This window comes from Ranitomeya imitator, chromosome 1 (genome assembly GCF_032444005.1).
Source record: "Ranitomeya imitator isolate aRanImi1 chromosome 1, aRanImi1.pri, whole genome shotgun sequence".
Classification (NCBI taxonomy): domain Eukaryota; kingdom Metazoa; phylum Chordata; class Amphibia; order Anura; family Dendrobatidae; genus Ranitomeya; species Ranitomeya imitator.
In genome coordinates this window covers 205,621,755-205,638,461 of record NC_091282.1, presented here as the reverse complement: position 1 = coordinate 205,638,461, position 16,707 = coordinate 205,621,755, and the positions used below count along the sequence as shown (strand labels likewise).

The following is a 16,707-nucleotide window of genomic DNA, read 5'->3' as shown; positions in this document are numbered from 1 at the left end:
GTACCCCTTTCTGCTACCCTGAAAGTCTACAAATAGGGTCTGATCTTTCTCCAACTGACTAGTCCTGGACATGTATTGTAGCATGGACCTCCTCACATCTAGCGTATGGAACTTTGGTTCCCCAAAATTCCTAAGATTATTACAGAATGATGGTAAAGTGATCTCCTGACTCCTATGGAACTTAAGGACTACCTTGGGGAGATAAGCCGGATCTGGTCTTAGAATTATTCTGTCTTCAAAAACTTGAGTAAATGGAGTGCATATAGACAGGGCCTGTAAATCGCCCACCCTACGGGCCGACGTTAAGCCTACCAGTAACACTGTTTTAAGAGTGAGTAACTTTGGTGACAACTCCTGTAATGGCTCAAAGGGGTCTCTGGTTAAGTGCCCTCTCAAATTCCAGGCTGCCAGATGGAAGCCCTTCACTTGAGAGTGTCTCACTGGCCCCTGGGTAAGCAGGTCCAGAGCCTCTGGCAGAATCTGTTATTGACATCTGCCTTAGAAGGGAGAACCATGGCCTTCTCGGTCAAAACGGAGCTATGAGAATTACTCTCGATTGATCCTCTCTGATCTTCTGGACTACTGTCAGAATAACTACCATGGGGTGGGGGGGGGGGGGTGCGTAGGCCAGAGAGAACCTCCAGGGTATTAGTAGGGCATCTACTGCAAAAGGATGTACCCTTGGATTTAGGTAGCAGAACTTCCTGACTTTTTTCTTGTGTGAGGTGGCAAACAGGTCTACTTCTGGTTTGCCCCAAGCTTGTACTATTTGTTGGAAAATTTGAGGGTTTAAGGACCATTCCCACTGTCAAGTCCCTGCGACTCAGGAAGTCTGCTTGTATATTTTTGACACCCCTTATGTTTAGTGCCGTGAGAGATGACAGATGTTGTTCTGCTACCTGGAATAGGAGATCTGATACCTCCATGAGGCCCCGGGACCTCGTTCCCCCCTGGTGGTTGGTATAAGCCACCACTGCTTGATTGTCCATCATGACTCGGGTATGGCGGCCCTGAAGCAATGGGAGAAAGTGTCTCAAGGCCTTTTCTACCATAGTTCTTTCACGTTTGAACCAGGATTCCTTTCTAGCAAGGACCTTGTACTGAGTGGGATCTCAGGAGTGCTCCTCAACCCATACCACTTGCGTCAGTTGTGATAATGTCCTCGACTGATCTCTGCCACCGGACCCCCAATCTCAGATGTTCATTCAAAGTCCACCAGTTTAGGGAATCTCTTACCCCCAAGGAAATATATAGTTTTCCTTCTAAATGTCCTTTTAATAACTTCTGCGCTAACAGAACTTCCCACTGCAGCTGTCTTAGGTGAAACTGTGCCCACCTTACAGCTGGTATGCATGATGTTAATGAGCCTAGTAGGTACATTGCGTTCCTCAGTGTCATTGCTGGCTGTTGTATTACTATACGAGCCAGGTTCCTTGTCTTGACTACCTTGTTCTCTGGCAGGAGGCAGAGCTGTCACTCGGAGTCCAGTATTATCCCTAGGAAGGATTGCACTTTTTCTGGAGCTAATCTTGACTTGGGGGTATTTATTATCCATTCCAACTCTATTAGAGTTGACGTCACTTCTCTTACTTGGTGGGAGCAGTGGGTCTGCGACCACCCTAATACAAGGAAGTCGTCCAAGTATGGGACAATCACTATGTCCCGGGATCGAAGGTATGACATTACTTCGGCCATTGATTTAGTGAAGACCCAGGGAGCTGTAGACAGGCCGAATGGAAGGGCTGTATATAGGTAATGTTTGACTTGATCTTGGACATAGAGCGCAACCCTCAGGTACTTCCGATACTCCCGATGTATTGGGATATGGTAATACGCATATTTTAAGTCTATCACTACCATGAAGCAGTGCTGGAACAGTATTTTTGTGGTTGTGTTGATAGACTCCATCTTGAAGGACCAATTCTCTACCGACTGATTGAGCTGATTGAGCTATATATATCTCACACACATACATACAGTGGGGAAATAAGTTTTTGATCCCTTGCTGACTTTGTAAGTTTGCTCACTGACAAAGACATGAGCAGTCTATATTTTTAAGGGAAAGTTAATTTTAACATTGGGAGATAGAATATCAAAAATAAAACCCAGAATATCACAATGTATAAATTATTTCTCAATGCAAAAAAAGTATTTGATCCCTCTGGCAAATAAGACTTAATACTTGGTGGCAAAACCCTTGTTAGCAAGCACAGCAGTCAGACATTTTTTTGCAGTTGATTATGAGCTTTGCGCACATGTCAGGAGGAATTTTGGTCCACTCCTCTTTGCAGATCATCTCTAAATCATTAAGATTTTGCTTGGCAACTCAGAGCTTCAAATTCCTACATAAGTTTTTCATGGGATTAAGGTCTAGAGACTAGCGAGGCCACTCTATGACCTTAAATGTCTTAACCTTTTTGAGCCAGTCCTTTGTTGCTTTGGCTGTATGTTTGGGTCATTGTATTGCTGGAAGACCCAGCCACGACCCATTTTTAATGTCCTGGCAGATTGAAGGAGGTTATCACTCAGGATTGTACGGTACATGGCTCCATCCATTCTCCCATTGATACGGTGAAGCAGTCCTGTGCTCTTAGCGGAGAAACACTCCCAAAACAATGTTTCCACCTCCATGCTTGACAGTGGGGATGGTGTTCTTTGGGTCATAGGCAGCATTTCAATTTTTGTCTCATTTGACCACAGCACTTTCTCCCCATCACTCACAAAATAATCCAGGTGTTCACTGGCAAACTTCAGACGAGCCTGCACATGTGTCTTCCTGTTCAGGGGGACCTTGCAGGCACTGCAGGATTTTAAACCTTTACTGTGTAATGTGTTACCAATGGTTTCCTTGGTGACTGTGGTCCCAGTTGCCTTGAGATCATTAACAAGTTCCCCCCCATGTAGTTTTATGCTGATTTCTCACTTTCCTCATTATCAAGGATACCCCACAAGGTGAGATTTTGCACGGCACCCCAGATTGGTGTCGATTGACAGTCATTTTGTATTTCTTCCATTTTCTTACTATTATACCAACAGTTGTCTCCATCTCACCCAGAGTCTTACTTATGGTTTTGTAGCCCATTCCAGCTTTGTGCAGGTCTATGATCTTGTCCCTGACATCCTTAGAAAGATCTTTGGCCTTTCCCATGTTGTAGAGGTTAGAGTCTGACTGATTGAGTCTGTGGACAGGAGCCTTTTATAAAGGTGACTATGTAACACAGCTGTCTTTAATGCAGGTAACGAGTTGATTAGGAGCATCTAACTGGTCTGTAGGAGCCAGGACTCTTAATGGTTGGTAGGGGATCAAATACCATATTTTGCGGATTATAAGACGCCCCGGATTATAAGACGTACCCCAAATTTTGAGGAGAAAAGGAAAATGAACTTTTTTTTTTAATAAAATGGTGGTGATTCTTAGAATCCATGCACCTTATTGCTTACCGGGGGTGGTGGCTACGGAGAAGCGGGGTGGCCGCTGAAGGAGGCAAGAATGTAGCGTCGCTGCAAGCTGCAGGCTGGGATGAGGGGGTGTTGGCATGTGCAGCTGTGGGTGTTTAGCGCCGACATCTCATCTCCCGAGATCTTGGTGCCGAGATCTCCATCTGTGCATGTGCTGCCCCTCGGCTGGCAGCCATTTTCCCGGAGTCCAGTCCACCGCATATAAAACCATGCACTGTGGGGACTCTGGGCTTTCACAAGATTTTGGCAGAGCCCCCGCAACACCAGACACCAGCAGCGGCGCGCTGCACTGCACTTCTGAACTCCCCCTCATCCCAGCCTGCGGCCGGTAAGGCATTATAAGACGCAACCCCATTTCTCCCCCAAATGTTGGGGAAAAAAGTGCATCTTATAATCCGAAAAATACCATACTTATTTCTCACTGCAAAATGCAAATAAATTTATGCAATTTTTACAATGTGATTTTCTGGATTTTATTTTTGATATTCTATTTCTCAATGTCAAAATTAACCTACCCTTATAATTATAGACTGTTCAAGTCTTTGTCAGTGGGCAAACTTACAAAATGAGCAAGGGATCAAATACTTATTTCCCCCACTGAACACACATGCATACATACACATTTACACACACTGTGATACCAGCACTAGGGCACCCCCTTTGAAAATATTTCAATTAATATCTCACAGAACACAAAAACTATTTGCAAAATGTAGATAGTATCAGAGAACATTATTTTAATCCGTATTACGAAAGTTTGGTTAATAATATAACTGTCATTATAAATTCTTCAGTTTTACCCAAATTAGTTATGTTAAATAGGGCCACAAAGTGCTGGAGAGTACGGAGAATCGGAGTCCTCAGGACTCCAATGATCACTGAAGATACCAATTTGATGTGTATACCTTGAGCAGGATCATGCATACACATACTAGCGTACACATAGTGGTATATAGGCTCAGTTGTAATTCTATTGGTCCGTACACTGCTCTCACTGGAACTGTGCACTTCATAGTGAAGAGTTGAGTGATGGGTTGGAGCCTCGCATGGTGTCATACAATCATTAATCAACAGCACTTTGCAAACCAGCAGATGATTGACAGCCATCTCTGTATGCAGTTATACATAAAAAAGATGTCAGTCACTGGTAGGACTGCCCACCGGACCAAAAACAGCAGAAAGAGCAAATCATTAAGTGATTAAAACACAGATTGTACTGAATATTTTATCACAAAACTATATATCAATCTACTCAGCTCCCCCTGCTCTATAACATGTTGCCTGAAGATTGCCCTTCAATGTCCTGGTGACAGGCTCTCACTAATGCTGGAGCATTTCCGTTTTTACATTACAGGACGTCCTCAGCAGAAATGCCCCATTGGAAAGTGTCCTTTTTTAGCCCAGTAAAATGTACTAAATATTTGAAGGCCCTTAACACAATCATGTAAGAATTACAGGCCCTCTGCCTTACCTTTAATAGCAGATATCTTTTTCTTAATCAAGGGATGTGTGGCTAACCTGGTGACTGCTCGCGTTTCCATGGTGCTGTTTGCCTATCAATCAAAAAAATTGAAAAATGAAGACACAAAAGCAATAAAAGTACCGTACTCAAGTATTTAATCCTTCAGAAAACAAATTAGCAAAGTTAAAAGCTGCATAAAAAAAGAGAAAAAGCCAATTAGGAACCATTACACAACAAATCAAGAGATTCAAGAGGTTAAGTTGGCCATTCACCATAAATAATGGTCATTTGCTCACCAGCTAATTTTTCCAATTCCCCCCATACATATGAATGCTCGGTTAGACAGATGACTCACATATACTCTATGGAGAGCGTGCAGTAAGCCAAACCAGCAGAATCATCTGGCAGCGGCTTATGTGCATGAATCCGTAAAGGAGAGATGAGAGGCACATTCGATTGCCTCCCAATTCTGTAAATAATAAAAAAAAACAGTTGGTTTTGCTGACGCTAATGTGCATAGGGGCATAGGGTTATATTGAATATTTTACATTTGTTTAGATCAGGCTCTGTCTTCTCTTGTACAATGGATTCCAACAGCACCTAATGGAGCCTATAGCGTTATGTTGATAGCTGTGGCAGTAAAAATAGTGTAGCATATATTACTATTCTTTCTGATAGGAATGGAGGAGGACGCTTTAAATCATGGGTAATAAAGCAAACAAAATCAGCTAAAACTACGGTACTCTACAAATTTAAAGGCTGTTTGTTATATAGCATAGGTGCAAAGCTGTAGGGTAGGGTATTTTTCAGGCAATGTCATCCACTATACATCTGTAATCTGTCTAGAAAGAATGCAGCCCATCTGCTGAAAATAGTAGAAGTTTGTCATTTTTTTTCCAGTTGCTCAGATAAAGCACGTGTCAATTCTACACATTCCCAAAGCTGTGCTATTCCTCCTGTTTGGCCTCATGCACACGACTGATTGTCTAGGACGAGTGCCATCCATGGTTTTCACATGTCCAATTTAGATCTAAAGTGGCGAATCAAAAATAGCAATGTAAATCTATGGGTCTATGAAAAAAAAAAATATTAGAACGCAATCCGAATTCGCTCTAATTTTCACGGATTGAGGAATTTTCTTCCCCACAACCAAGAAAAACTGATGCCAAACTGATCAAACTTATCAGAATAATGGGATTCTCAGATGTGGAGAAATCTGTTGCGTGACCCCAGCCTTAGTCTGGACAAGTCTCAGTACGGGATCACCAACACGTCAACACTTCGTCATCTGCAGCCTTTACTATTTCATCAGAGCTAACTGTACGCTCTCAAGGATTATTGATGGAGCTGTGGTCATAGAGCAGCCATTGTCTGTAGCCCGGACATTACAAGAAGGTCACATCGCAGCGGCATGGACATCACCAGAACATTGCTGCTGAGGGGGGTGCGAGAATATACTGCTTTTATTTTAATTAGGGCCCTGAATTAAGGTGGGGTTACCTAGTAGTGGACAATTCCTTTAAATAAAGCAAATTAAAAAGGGCAAAGTAGGAGCAAAGCCCTATGTAAGTTCTATGTAATGGGGAATGCTACAAATTGTCTTGCTATTGTGTTCACATGGATTGCAGCAGAAGAAATCTCTATTAGGCTACGTTCACATTTGCGTTGTGCGGTGCTGTGTCGGCGACGCAACGCACAACGCAAACAAGAACGCATGCAAAACGCATAATTTTGTGACGCATGCGTCCTTTTTTGGCATGATTTTGGACGCAAAAAAAATGCAACTTGCTGCGTCCTCTGCCCCCTGACGCTTGCGCCAAAAAAGACGCATGCGTCACAAAACGCAAGACAACGCATGTCCATGCGCCCCCATGTTAAATATAGGGGCGCATGACGCATGCGTCGCCGCGGCTGCGCCCGACGCAGCCCCGCATAACGCTAATGTGAACGTAGCCTTATTGGTACATCAATTGCTGGATCTTTTGGGCCTGGATGTACCTGGGCCCAGTCCAGTCATATCATTTAGTCTGTCATCTAACCATGGTATTTGGTCTGTGATGTAGGATTCCTACCTTACAATAATATAGATTTAAACATGTATCTTAGTTGGGGAACCCCTCCAAGTTATTGAACATATGCGTTGAGTTACAAATGTAAAGACATTCATTTAAAAAGCTTTGGGCAGCGCCACACGCATTCATTGATTGCCTCTGTCATTACGTCACTCCCTGGAAATCCACCAGTTTAGATAAATAGTTTTCTATTCACTAAGACTTGGAAAATAGCATTTTCTCCAAACAATGGCACCTTATGTTTGGAGTGGGCTTAACAAACTAGTCTTTAACGGCACAGCCCAGGGTTCTGCTTCCACTGGCCCAAACTTCCCATATTCTGTAAATAAACATGAGGCAATGTCTTCTGACTGCAGCAAAATAACAGCATTTTGTGCTATGGCTTTTCAGATGAATAGACTGTAAAGAAATATTGTGGTGCTCGCCCAATGAATGGAACAGTAATGGAACACCGAGACGTAGTCATACCTTCACAGTGCGCAATGTGCTTGGAAATTAGCATTTCTCCCTCACATCTTCCTCTTACAAGTGGAGAGCATTGTGCCATTATTAAATTATCACCATGGCGTCTGCACAATGAACAGTTACGTTGTTCAGGAACAGCTTGGCCAGTCACCACTATGAAGTAAGTCCTAGTTTAGAAAATCTGTGCATTCAGAGGAAAGTAGTAAAAGATATGAATCAAAGTTTTCCTGGCCCAGACTCGATGACGGACTGATCTGATTACATGCAAGAAAGATGGAGATCACAACCTGAGAAGTGTGCAGGCACATAGCATGTGCAGTTATACACAGGCCCCCATACACAGACTACACTTGTTGGCCGATCCAGATAACATAGGTGAGTTCGGCCAACATTAACGTGTATGGGGCCTTCAGACTCATCACCTCTCAGGGAAGAAAAGGATCCACCACATTGGCGGATCCCTTTCTTTTCCAGGAAATAAGTCACTGGGTCAGTTAGCAGCCCTCTCATGCAGAACACAGAAGCGCTCGACTATGTATGATGAAATCTGAGGAGCTAGCTATGGGCCGAATGATGGCTTCAATGGTAACTATGTATTGTGTAAGGGTGGGGCGTAGGTGGGCCTTAAAGGGACACTGTCACCTGAATTTGGAGGGAACAATCTTCAGCCATGGAGGCGGGGTTTTCGGGTGTTTGATTCACCCTTTCCTTACCCGCTGGCTGCAATATTGGATTGAAGTTCATTCTCTGTCCTCCATAGTACACACCTGCGCAAGGCAAGATTGCTTTGTGCAGGCATGTACTACAGAGGACAGAGAATGAACTTCAATTCAATATTGCGGCCAGCATGCAGCCAGCGGGTAAGGAAAGGGTGAATCAAACACCCAAAAATCCCGCCTCCATGGCTGAAGATTGTTCCCTCCAAATTCAGGTGACAGTGTCCCTTTAAGACAGCAGACTGTCAATCTTCAGGGGGAAAGCCGACCTGCTGATGAGTAGGAGGTCCCCCAGACTCACCTATGATAAAAGATTGGACTTCTTAGGTTTAACCCCTTAATGACCAGCCATTTCCCCCCCATTTTCTCTGCAATTCAGCAGCCTTAGCCCATACCACCTCCACTAGACTGGCAGTATGAGGCGCTGTTTTATTTATTTTCACCACTTTTTGGGATTTATATAAATTAAGGTGTAATTTATTGCTTGTGTGCAGTGAATATAGAAAAAAATTACTTGTCTGCGCCTACTATGACCTAGCGGCTCTGCTAGACCGGACCAATGCCCATTGATCATATGATCGCTGGGTCCAATACAATCATCAGCAATGCTAATACTTCTATTCAGTAAACCAGTGATCATTGAGTGCTATGTCGCCTAAAGCAGGGGTCCCCAACTCCAGTCCTCAAGGCCCACCAACATGTCATGTTTTCAGGATTTCCTTAGTCTTGCCCAGGTAATAATTGCATCACCTGTGCAATGCAAAGGAAATCCTGAAAACATGACCTGTTGGTGGGGCTTGAGGACTGGAGTTGGGGACCTCTGGCCTAAAGGAGAGGGGCCAGAAGCACTGCAAAACTGCTCCCATCTCCTCCATTGGGGCCTCTAAAAGTCGAATACCTGAGGTGTCCCTGCTAGAGTGCAGACGTGTCTAGCTGTAGATTACTTTCCAAAAAGAAGACACATCAATGAGACAGCTGTGAGCCACCACTGGCCTCTCCAGCGCTACCTATAGCATTTCTGGAGAGTAACTAGTTGTATAGCACTAGGACGAATGGTTTCTTCTTTCTAGAGCAAAGCCAATTTTTAGAATATCATAATGGATAGTGTACCATGAACACATAAGGCTACTTTCACACTAGCGTCGTGTGACGGACGTCGCAATGCGTCGTTTTGGAGAAAAAAACGCATCCTGCAAAGTTGCCCGCAGGATGCGTTTTTTCTCCATAGACTTGCATTAGCGACGCATTGCAACGTATCGCCACACGTCGCATAAGTCGTGTGACGGATGCGTCGTGTTTTGGCGGACAGTCGGCACAAAAAAAAAGTTACATGTAACTTTGTTTGTGCGTCGAGTCCGCCATTTCCGACCGCGCATGCACGGCCGGAACTCCGTCCCCTCCTCCCCGAACCTTACAATGGAGCAGCGGATGCGTTGTAAAACTGCATTCGCTGCCCCCGTTGTTCATTTTTTTCGCAGTTTGCGTCGGACGCATGGCGACGGCCCCGTACCGACGCTAGTGTGAAAGTAGCCTTACACACTGGAAAGTGAAGTGATACATTGTATTATAACATAATGGTAACACACAGTAATCTAAATCTACACAATTTGGTGTAAAATTAAAATGAACGAGTTTAACACACAAATCTGAGCATCAATGTATGCCAGGCTTCCAGGAGGCCTCCTAAATAACCATACATATGTGCTTTTCCCATGAAATAGAAATACCACTTTCTGCTGTATAATTTTATTTTACAAGAGCAGACTCATTGAAATTAAAAGTGCAGAAGAGTCAGGAATTCATGTGGTTACCAGAAATGGAACTCCTTCATGGCCTGAAACCACAGATTCCTAAGGAAAGATGACTTTATAGGATAAAGGATAACTGCTATTGACAATAGATTTGGGATTTTATCTACCCTTCTGGTCATCATCTAAACGTAAGTAACTGTGCAGTTTATGTTACCGTATGTGTGTGTCATTTTCTTTATTCACTTAAAAATTTGCATTCACATTTCAAGCTTATAAAAATGTGGCACGTATAAAAGTATATTAAACAATGAGAGAAAAGCCTATATTGGATCCATTATTAGTAACAGGGAAAACACTCTATATCAACTAAATGCAAAACAAGCACTGAGAGCCACCTCAGGCTCCGCTGCTGCGTGCGTATAATCTCCTAGACGTAGTCATATGACCAAGGTCGGTAAATACCTACCGACCTGGACGTAGGGATACGTCCAAGGTTGTGAAGGGGTTAAAGGAAATCTGTTCCCAGGATTTTATATCCCAAACTATTTTATATTCACATATGGCTCTTTTGACAAATCCAGCAATACCTTTATATAGTCCATCTGTTCCTCCATTATTGAGAAATCAATGTTTGAATTGATATGCAAAAGGATATGGTAGGTCTGAAGCCTCTGTCACCCCAGCTCTATTACCCGCAAAGCCCAGACTCCTCCCGCTTGATGGTTCCTTTGCCTTAAAGTGAACCTGTCAGGTCCGCCATGCCCCCCACTCCAACAGCATTCAGCTATTCGTGATTAAACGGACTCTCTAACCATCCCCATATAACATAATTCAGTTAAATAAATGCTTGAAAAGAAAAGCATTTCTAACCTCTGATATTCCTATGCTAATGAGGGTTTTGGCTAGTCGATGGGGTATTCGTTGCTCTCTTTACATGATATCATGCCCCTGTGGGCACCATTCGTGCAAATCTGAGCAGGCGCGCCACTCATTCCGGCAGCATCACTGCATCTCTGAAGCCAGGTGTACACTTCCCGGCTTCAGAGGCGCGCACTGCGAATGATCTGAAGCAATCTTCTGAATGTCTGGTCATGGCAGTGTAATCACAAATAGCTGAATGCTGATGGATTGGAGGACATGGGGGACCTGACAGGTTCACTTTAAGTAACTCAGCATAGAGGCTGTCATACAGGAGGAAGTAGCGCTGGGCGGGGAATAGATCTGGAGTGACAGAGGCTTCAGATCTGCCATAGTCATTTGCATATCATCTGAAACACATTCATCAGTAATGCAGGAATGGACTGGTCATGTAAAGGTATTGTTGGACTTGTCTTTAAAAGCACTACACGTGAATATAATCAGTTTGGGATGTAAAATCCTGCTGACCAAATCCCTTTAAGTACATAATAATTTAATCATTAATAATAATAATAAAAAAACTATACGTAAATTTACCATGAACATGAAAAACAATGGAAAAAACAGACTCAGAATCAATGGCATTTGTAGAAGCATTCCCAAGATATTACCACAGGAAGGGGCACGTCACATTGGAAACATTTGGCCTGTGAAAACTGGCTTTTTCGACAAGGTTAACCCCTTTCTGCCATTAGACGTACTATTGCGTCCATGTGGGGTGGGCTTTACTTCCCAAGGACGCAATAGTACGTCATATGCGATCGGCAGCGCTCACGGGGGGAGCGCCGCCGATCGCGGCCGGGTGTCAGCTGTTTATCGCAGCTGACATCCGGCACTATGTGCCAGGAGCGGTCACGGACCGCCCCCGGCACATTAACCCCCGGCACACCGCGATCAAAGATGATCGCGATGTGCCGGCGGTACAGGGAAGCACCGCGCAGGGAGGGGGCTCCCTGCGGGCTTCCCTGAGCCCCCCGCAGCAACGCGATGTGATCGCGTTGCTGCGAGGGTCTTACCTCCCTCCCTCCCTGCTCCAGGCCCGGATCCAAGATGGCCGCGGATCCGGGTCCTGCAGGGAGGGAGGTGGCTTCACAGAGCCTGCTCAGAGCAGGCACTGTGAAGCAGCCTGCACTCCTATCAGATCAGTGATCTGACAGAGTGCTGTGCAAACTGTCAGATCACTGATCTGTGATGTCCCCCCCTGGGACAAAGTAAAAAAGTAAAAAAAAAAAATTTCAAATGTGTAAAAAAAAATAAAAAAAAATATTCCAAAATAATGAAAAAAAAAATAAAAATATTATTCCCATAAATACATTTCTTTATCTAAATAAAAAAAAAAAAACAATAAAAGTACACATATTTAGTATCGCCGCGTCCGTAACGGCCCGACCTATAAAACTGGCCCACTAGTTAACCCCTTCAGTAAACACCGTAAGAAAAAAAAAAAAAAAACGAGGCAAAAAACAACGCTTTATTATCATACCGCCGAACAAAAAGTGGAATAACACGCAATCAAAAAGACAGATATAACTAACCATGGTACCGCTGAAAACGTCATCTTGTCCCGCAAAAAACGAGCCGCCATACAGCATCATCAGCAAAAAAATAAAAAAGTTATAGTCCTGAGAATAAAGCGATGCAAAAATAATTATTTTTTCTATAAAATAGTTTTTATCGTATAAAAGCGCCAAAACATAAAAAAATGATATAAATGAGGTGTCGCTGTAATCGTACTGACCCGAAGAATAAAACTGCTTCATCAATTTTACCAAACGCGGAACGGTATAAACGCCTCCCCCAAAAGAAATTCATGAATAGCTGGTTTTTGGTCATTCTGCCCCACAAAAATCGGAATAAAAAGCGATCAAAAAATGTCACGTGCCCGAAAATGTTACCAATAAAAACATCAACTCGTCCCGCAAAAACCAAGACCTCACATGACTCTGTGGACCAGAATATAGAAAAATTATAGCTCTCAAAATGTGGTAACGCAAAAAATATTTTTTGCAATAAAAAGCGTCTTTCAGTGTGTGACGGCTGCCAATCATAAAAATCCGCTAAAAAACCCGCTATAAAAGTAAATCAAACCCCCCTTCATCACCCCCTTAGTTAGGGAAAAATTAAAAAAATGTATTTATTTCCATTTTCCCATTAGGGCTAGGGTTAGAGTTAGGGCTAGGGTTAGGGCTAGGGTTAGGGCTAGGGTTAGGGCTAGGGTTAGGGCTAGGGTTAGGGTCAGGGCTAGGGTTAGGGCTAGGGTTAGGGCTAGGGTTAGAGCTAGGGCTACAGTTTGGGTTGGGGCTAAAGTTAAAGTTAGGGTTTAGATTACATTTACGGTTGGGAATAGGGTTGGGATTAGGGTTAGGGGTGTGTCAGGGTTAGAGGTGTGGTTAGGGTTACTGTTGGGATTAGGGTTAGGGATGTGTTTGGATTAGGGTTTCAGTTATAATTGGGGGGTTTCCACTGTTTAGGCACATCAGGGGCTCTCCAAACGCGACATGGCGTCCGATCTCAATTCCAGCCAATTCTGCGTTGAAAAAGTAAAACAGTGCTTCTTCCCTTCCGAGCTCTCCCGTGTGCCCAAACAGGGGTTTACCCCAACATATGGGGTATCAGCGTACTCAGGACAAATAGGACAACAACTTTTGGGGTCCAATTTCTCCTGCTACCCTTGGGAAAATACAAAACTCGGGGCTAAAACATTTTTTGTGGGAAAAAAAAAGATTTTTTATTTTCACGGCTCTGCGTTATAAACTGTAGTGAAACACTTGGGGGTTCAAAGTTCTCACAACACATCTAGATTAGTTCCCTGGGGGGTCTAGTTTCCAATATGGGGTCACTTGTGGGGGGTTTCTACTGTTTAGGTACATTAGGGGTTCTGCAAACGCAATGTGACGTCTGCAGACCATTCCATCTAAGTCTGCATTCCAAATGGCGCTCCTTCCCTTCCGAGCTCTGCCATGCGCTCAAACGTTGGTTTCCCCCAACATACGGGGTATCAGCGTACTCAGGACAAATTGGACAACAACTTTTGGGGTCGAATTTCTCCTCTTACCCTCGGGAAAATACAAAACTGGGGGCTAAAAAATAATTTTGGGGGGAAAGATTGTTTTTTTTAATTTTCACGGCTCTGCGTTACAAACTGTAGTGAAACACTTGGGGGTTCAAAGCTATCACAACACATCTAGATGAGTTCCTTAGGGGGTCTAGTTTCCAAAATGGTGTCACTTGTGGGAGGTTTCTACTGTTTAGGTACATTAGGGGCTCTGCAAATGCAATGTGACACCTGCAGACCATTCCATCTAAGTCCTCATTCCAAATGGAGCTCCTTCCCTTCCGAGCCCTCCCATGCGCCCAAACAGTGGTTCCCCCCCACATATGGGGTATCAGCGCACTCAGGACAAATTGGACAACAAATTGTGGGGTCGAATTTCTCCTTTTACCCTCGGGAAAATACAAAACTGGGGGCTAAAAAATAATTTTTGTGGGAAAAAATTTTTGTTTTATTTTTACGGCTCTCCATTATAAACTTCTGTGAAGCCCTTGGTGGGTCAAAGCGCTCAGCACACATCTAGATAAGTTCCTAAGGGGGTCTACTTTCCAAAATGGTGTCACTTGTGGGGGGTTTCTACTGTTTAGGTACATTAGGGGCTCTGCAAACGCAATGTGACACCTGCAGACCATTCCATCTAAGTCTGCATTCAAATGGCACTCCTTCCCTTCTGAGCCCTCCCATGTGCCCAAACAGTGGTTCCCCCCACATATGGTGTATCATCGCACTCAGGACAAATTGGGCAACAAATTTTGGGGTCCAATTTCTCCTGTTACCCTCAGGAAAATACAAAACTGGGGGCTAAAAAAATAATTTTTGTGGGAAAAAAATTTTGTTTTATTTTTACGGCTCTGCATTATAAACTTCTGTGAAGCACTTGGTGGGTCAAAGTGCTCACCACACCTCTAGATAAGTTCCTTAGGGGGTCTACTTTCCAAAATGGTGTCATTTGTGGGGGGTTTCAATGTTTAGGCACATCAGTGGCTCTTCAAACGCAACATGGCGTCCCATCTCAATTCCTGTCAATTTTGCTTTGAAAAGTCAAACGGCGCTCCTTCCCTTCCGAGCTCTCCCATCCACCCAAACAGTGGTTTACCCCCACATATGGGGTATCCGCGTACTCAGGACAAATTGTACAACAACTTTTGGGGTCCAATTTCTTCTCTTACCCTTGGGAAAATAAAAAATTGGGGGCAAAAAGATAATTTTTGTGAAAAAATATGATTTTTTATTTTTACGGTTCTACATTATAAACTTCTGTGAAGCACTTGTTGGGTCAAAGTGCTCACCACACCTCTAGATAAGTTCCTTAGGGGGTCTACTTTCCAAAATGGTGTCACTTGTGGGGGGTTTCAATGTTTAGCCACATCAGGGGCTCTCCAAACGAAACATGGCGTCCCATCTCAATTCCAGTCAATTTTGCATTGAAAAGTCAAATGGCACTCCTTCGCTTCCGAGCTCTGCCATGCGCCCAAACAGTGGTTTACCCCCACATGTGGGGTATTGGCATACTCAGGACAAATTGTACAACAATGTTTGGGGTCCATTTTCTCCTGTTACCCTTGGTAAAATAAAACAAATTGGAGCTGAATTACATTTTTTGTGAAAAAAAGTTAAATGTTCATTTTTATTTAAACATTCAAAAAATTCCTGTGAAGCACCAGAAGGGTTAATAAACTTCTTGAATATGGTTTTGAGCACCTTGAGGGGTGTAGTTTTTAGAATGGTGTCACACTTGGGTATTTTCTATCATATAGACCCCTCAAAATGACTTCAAATGAGATGTGGTCCCTAAAATAAAATGGTGTTGTAGAAATGAGAAATTGCTGGTCAACTTTTAACCCTTATAACTCCCTAACAAAAAAAAATTTTGGTTCCAAAATTGTGCTGATGTAAAGTAGACATGTGGGAAATGTTACTTATTAAGTATTTTGTGTGACATATCTCTGTGATTTAATTGCATAAAAATTCAAAGTTGGAAAATTGCGAAATTTTCATAATTTTCGCCAAATTTCCGTTTTTTTCACAAATAAACGCAGGTACTATCAAATAATTTTTACCATTGTCATGAAGTACAATATGTCACGAGAAAACAATGTCAGAATCACCAGGATCCATTGAAGCGTTCCAGAGTTATAACCTCATAAAGGGACAGTGGTCAGAATTGTAAAAATTGGCCCGGTCATTAACGTGCAAACCACCCTTGGGGGTAAAGGGGTTAATGGTCAGAAATAGTGTTATTCCTTATGTACATACAACAGTTTATTCTGAATAGTTAAGTAAAATAACAGTTACCCTTAAAGGATATTGCTACCGATCTACCATGCAAAGAGGTCATTTTTTGCTAAATACTTAAAGCACACCTAAGTAATACCAAACACCAACTTTAGCTTTCGATAGTAAAACCTAATAAATTGCATCAGTATATACTACAGCGCTAGCACACATACATGGAACAATTTAGATGTGTGGAATCAATGTTGTTGGAAGTTAGGTCACATACTCACCGTATATGGAACAACTAGGCATCTAAGTTGGTGGACCATAATAGGACACAGGTGTGTAGAGAGTAAAATATTTAACAGTATCAGTTGGTATGATTCAGCCCAGTGGCTAATACGTATCTTCACCAATAGGGCAGGGTGAATTGTGCACACAATGCCAAAGTGAAAATATAATGTTCAAGGGATCAATAGTCCTAGAATGTCTCCTGATCCTCCGCAGGGAGACTGCCTTAATTTAGTTTAACTGGGTGTATGCCGCAGTTTACTCCAATACTTAGTGCTAAACTTACTGATCCATAGCTTTGTGT

General features: G+C 43.1%; 1 protein-coding gene across 3 annotated transcripts in view; it reads right to left on the bottom strand.

Moving 5' to 3' along the window:
- SRFBP1 (serum response factor binding protein 1) overlaps positions 1–16,707 on the bottom strand; it is a 139,610-nt gene that overhangs the window by 7,764 nt on the left and 115,139 nt on the right. For all 3 annotated transcript variants that reach the window (XM_069753482.1, XM_069753497.1, XM_069753489.1), the window contains one exon: positions 4,931–5,012. In XM_069753482.1, the coding sequence (XP_069609583.1) occupies positions 4,931–5,012 (82 nt within the window). The remainder of the gene's footprint in view (positions 1–4,930; positions 5,013–16,707) is intronic.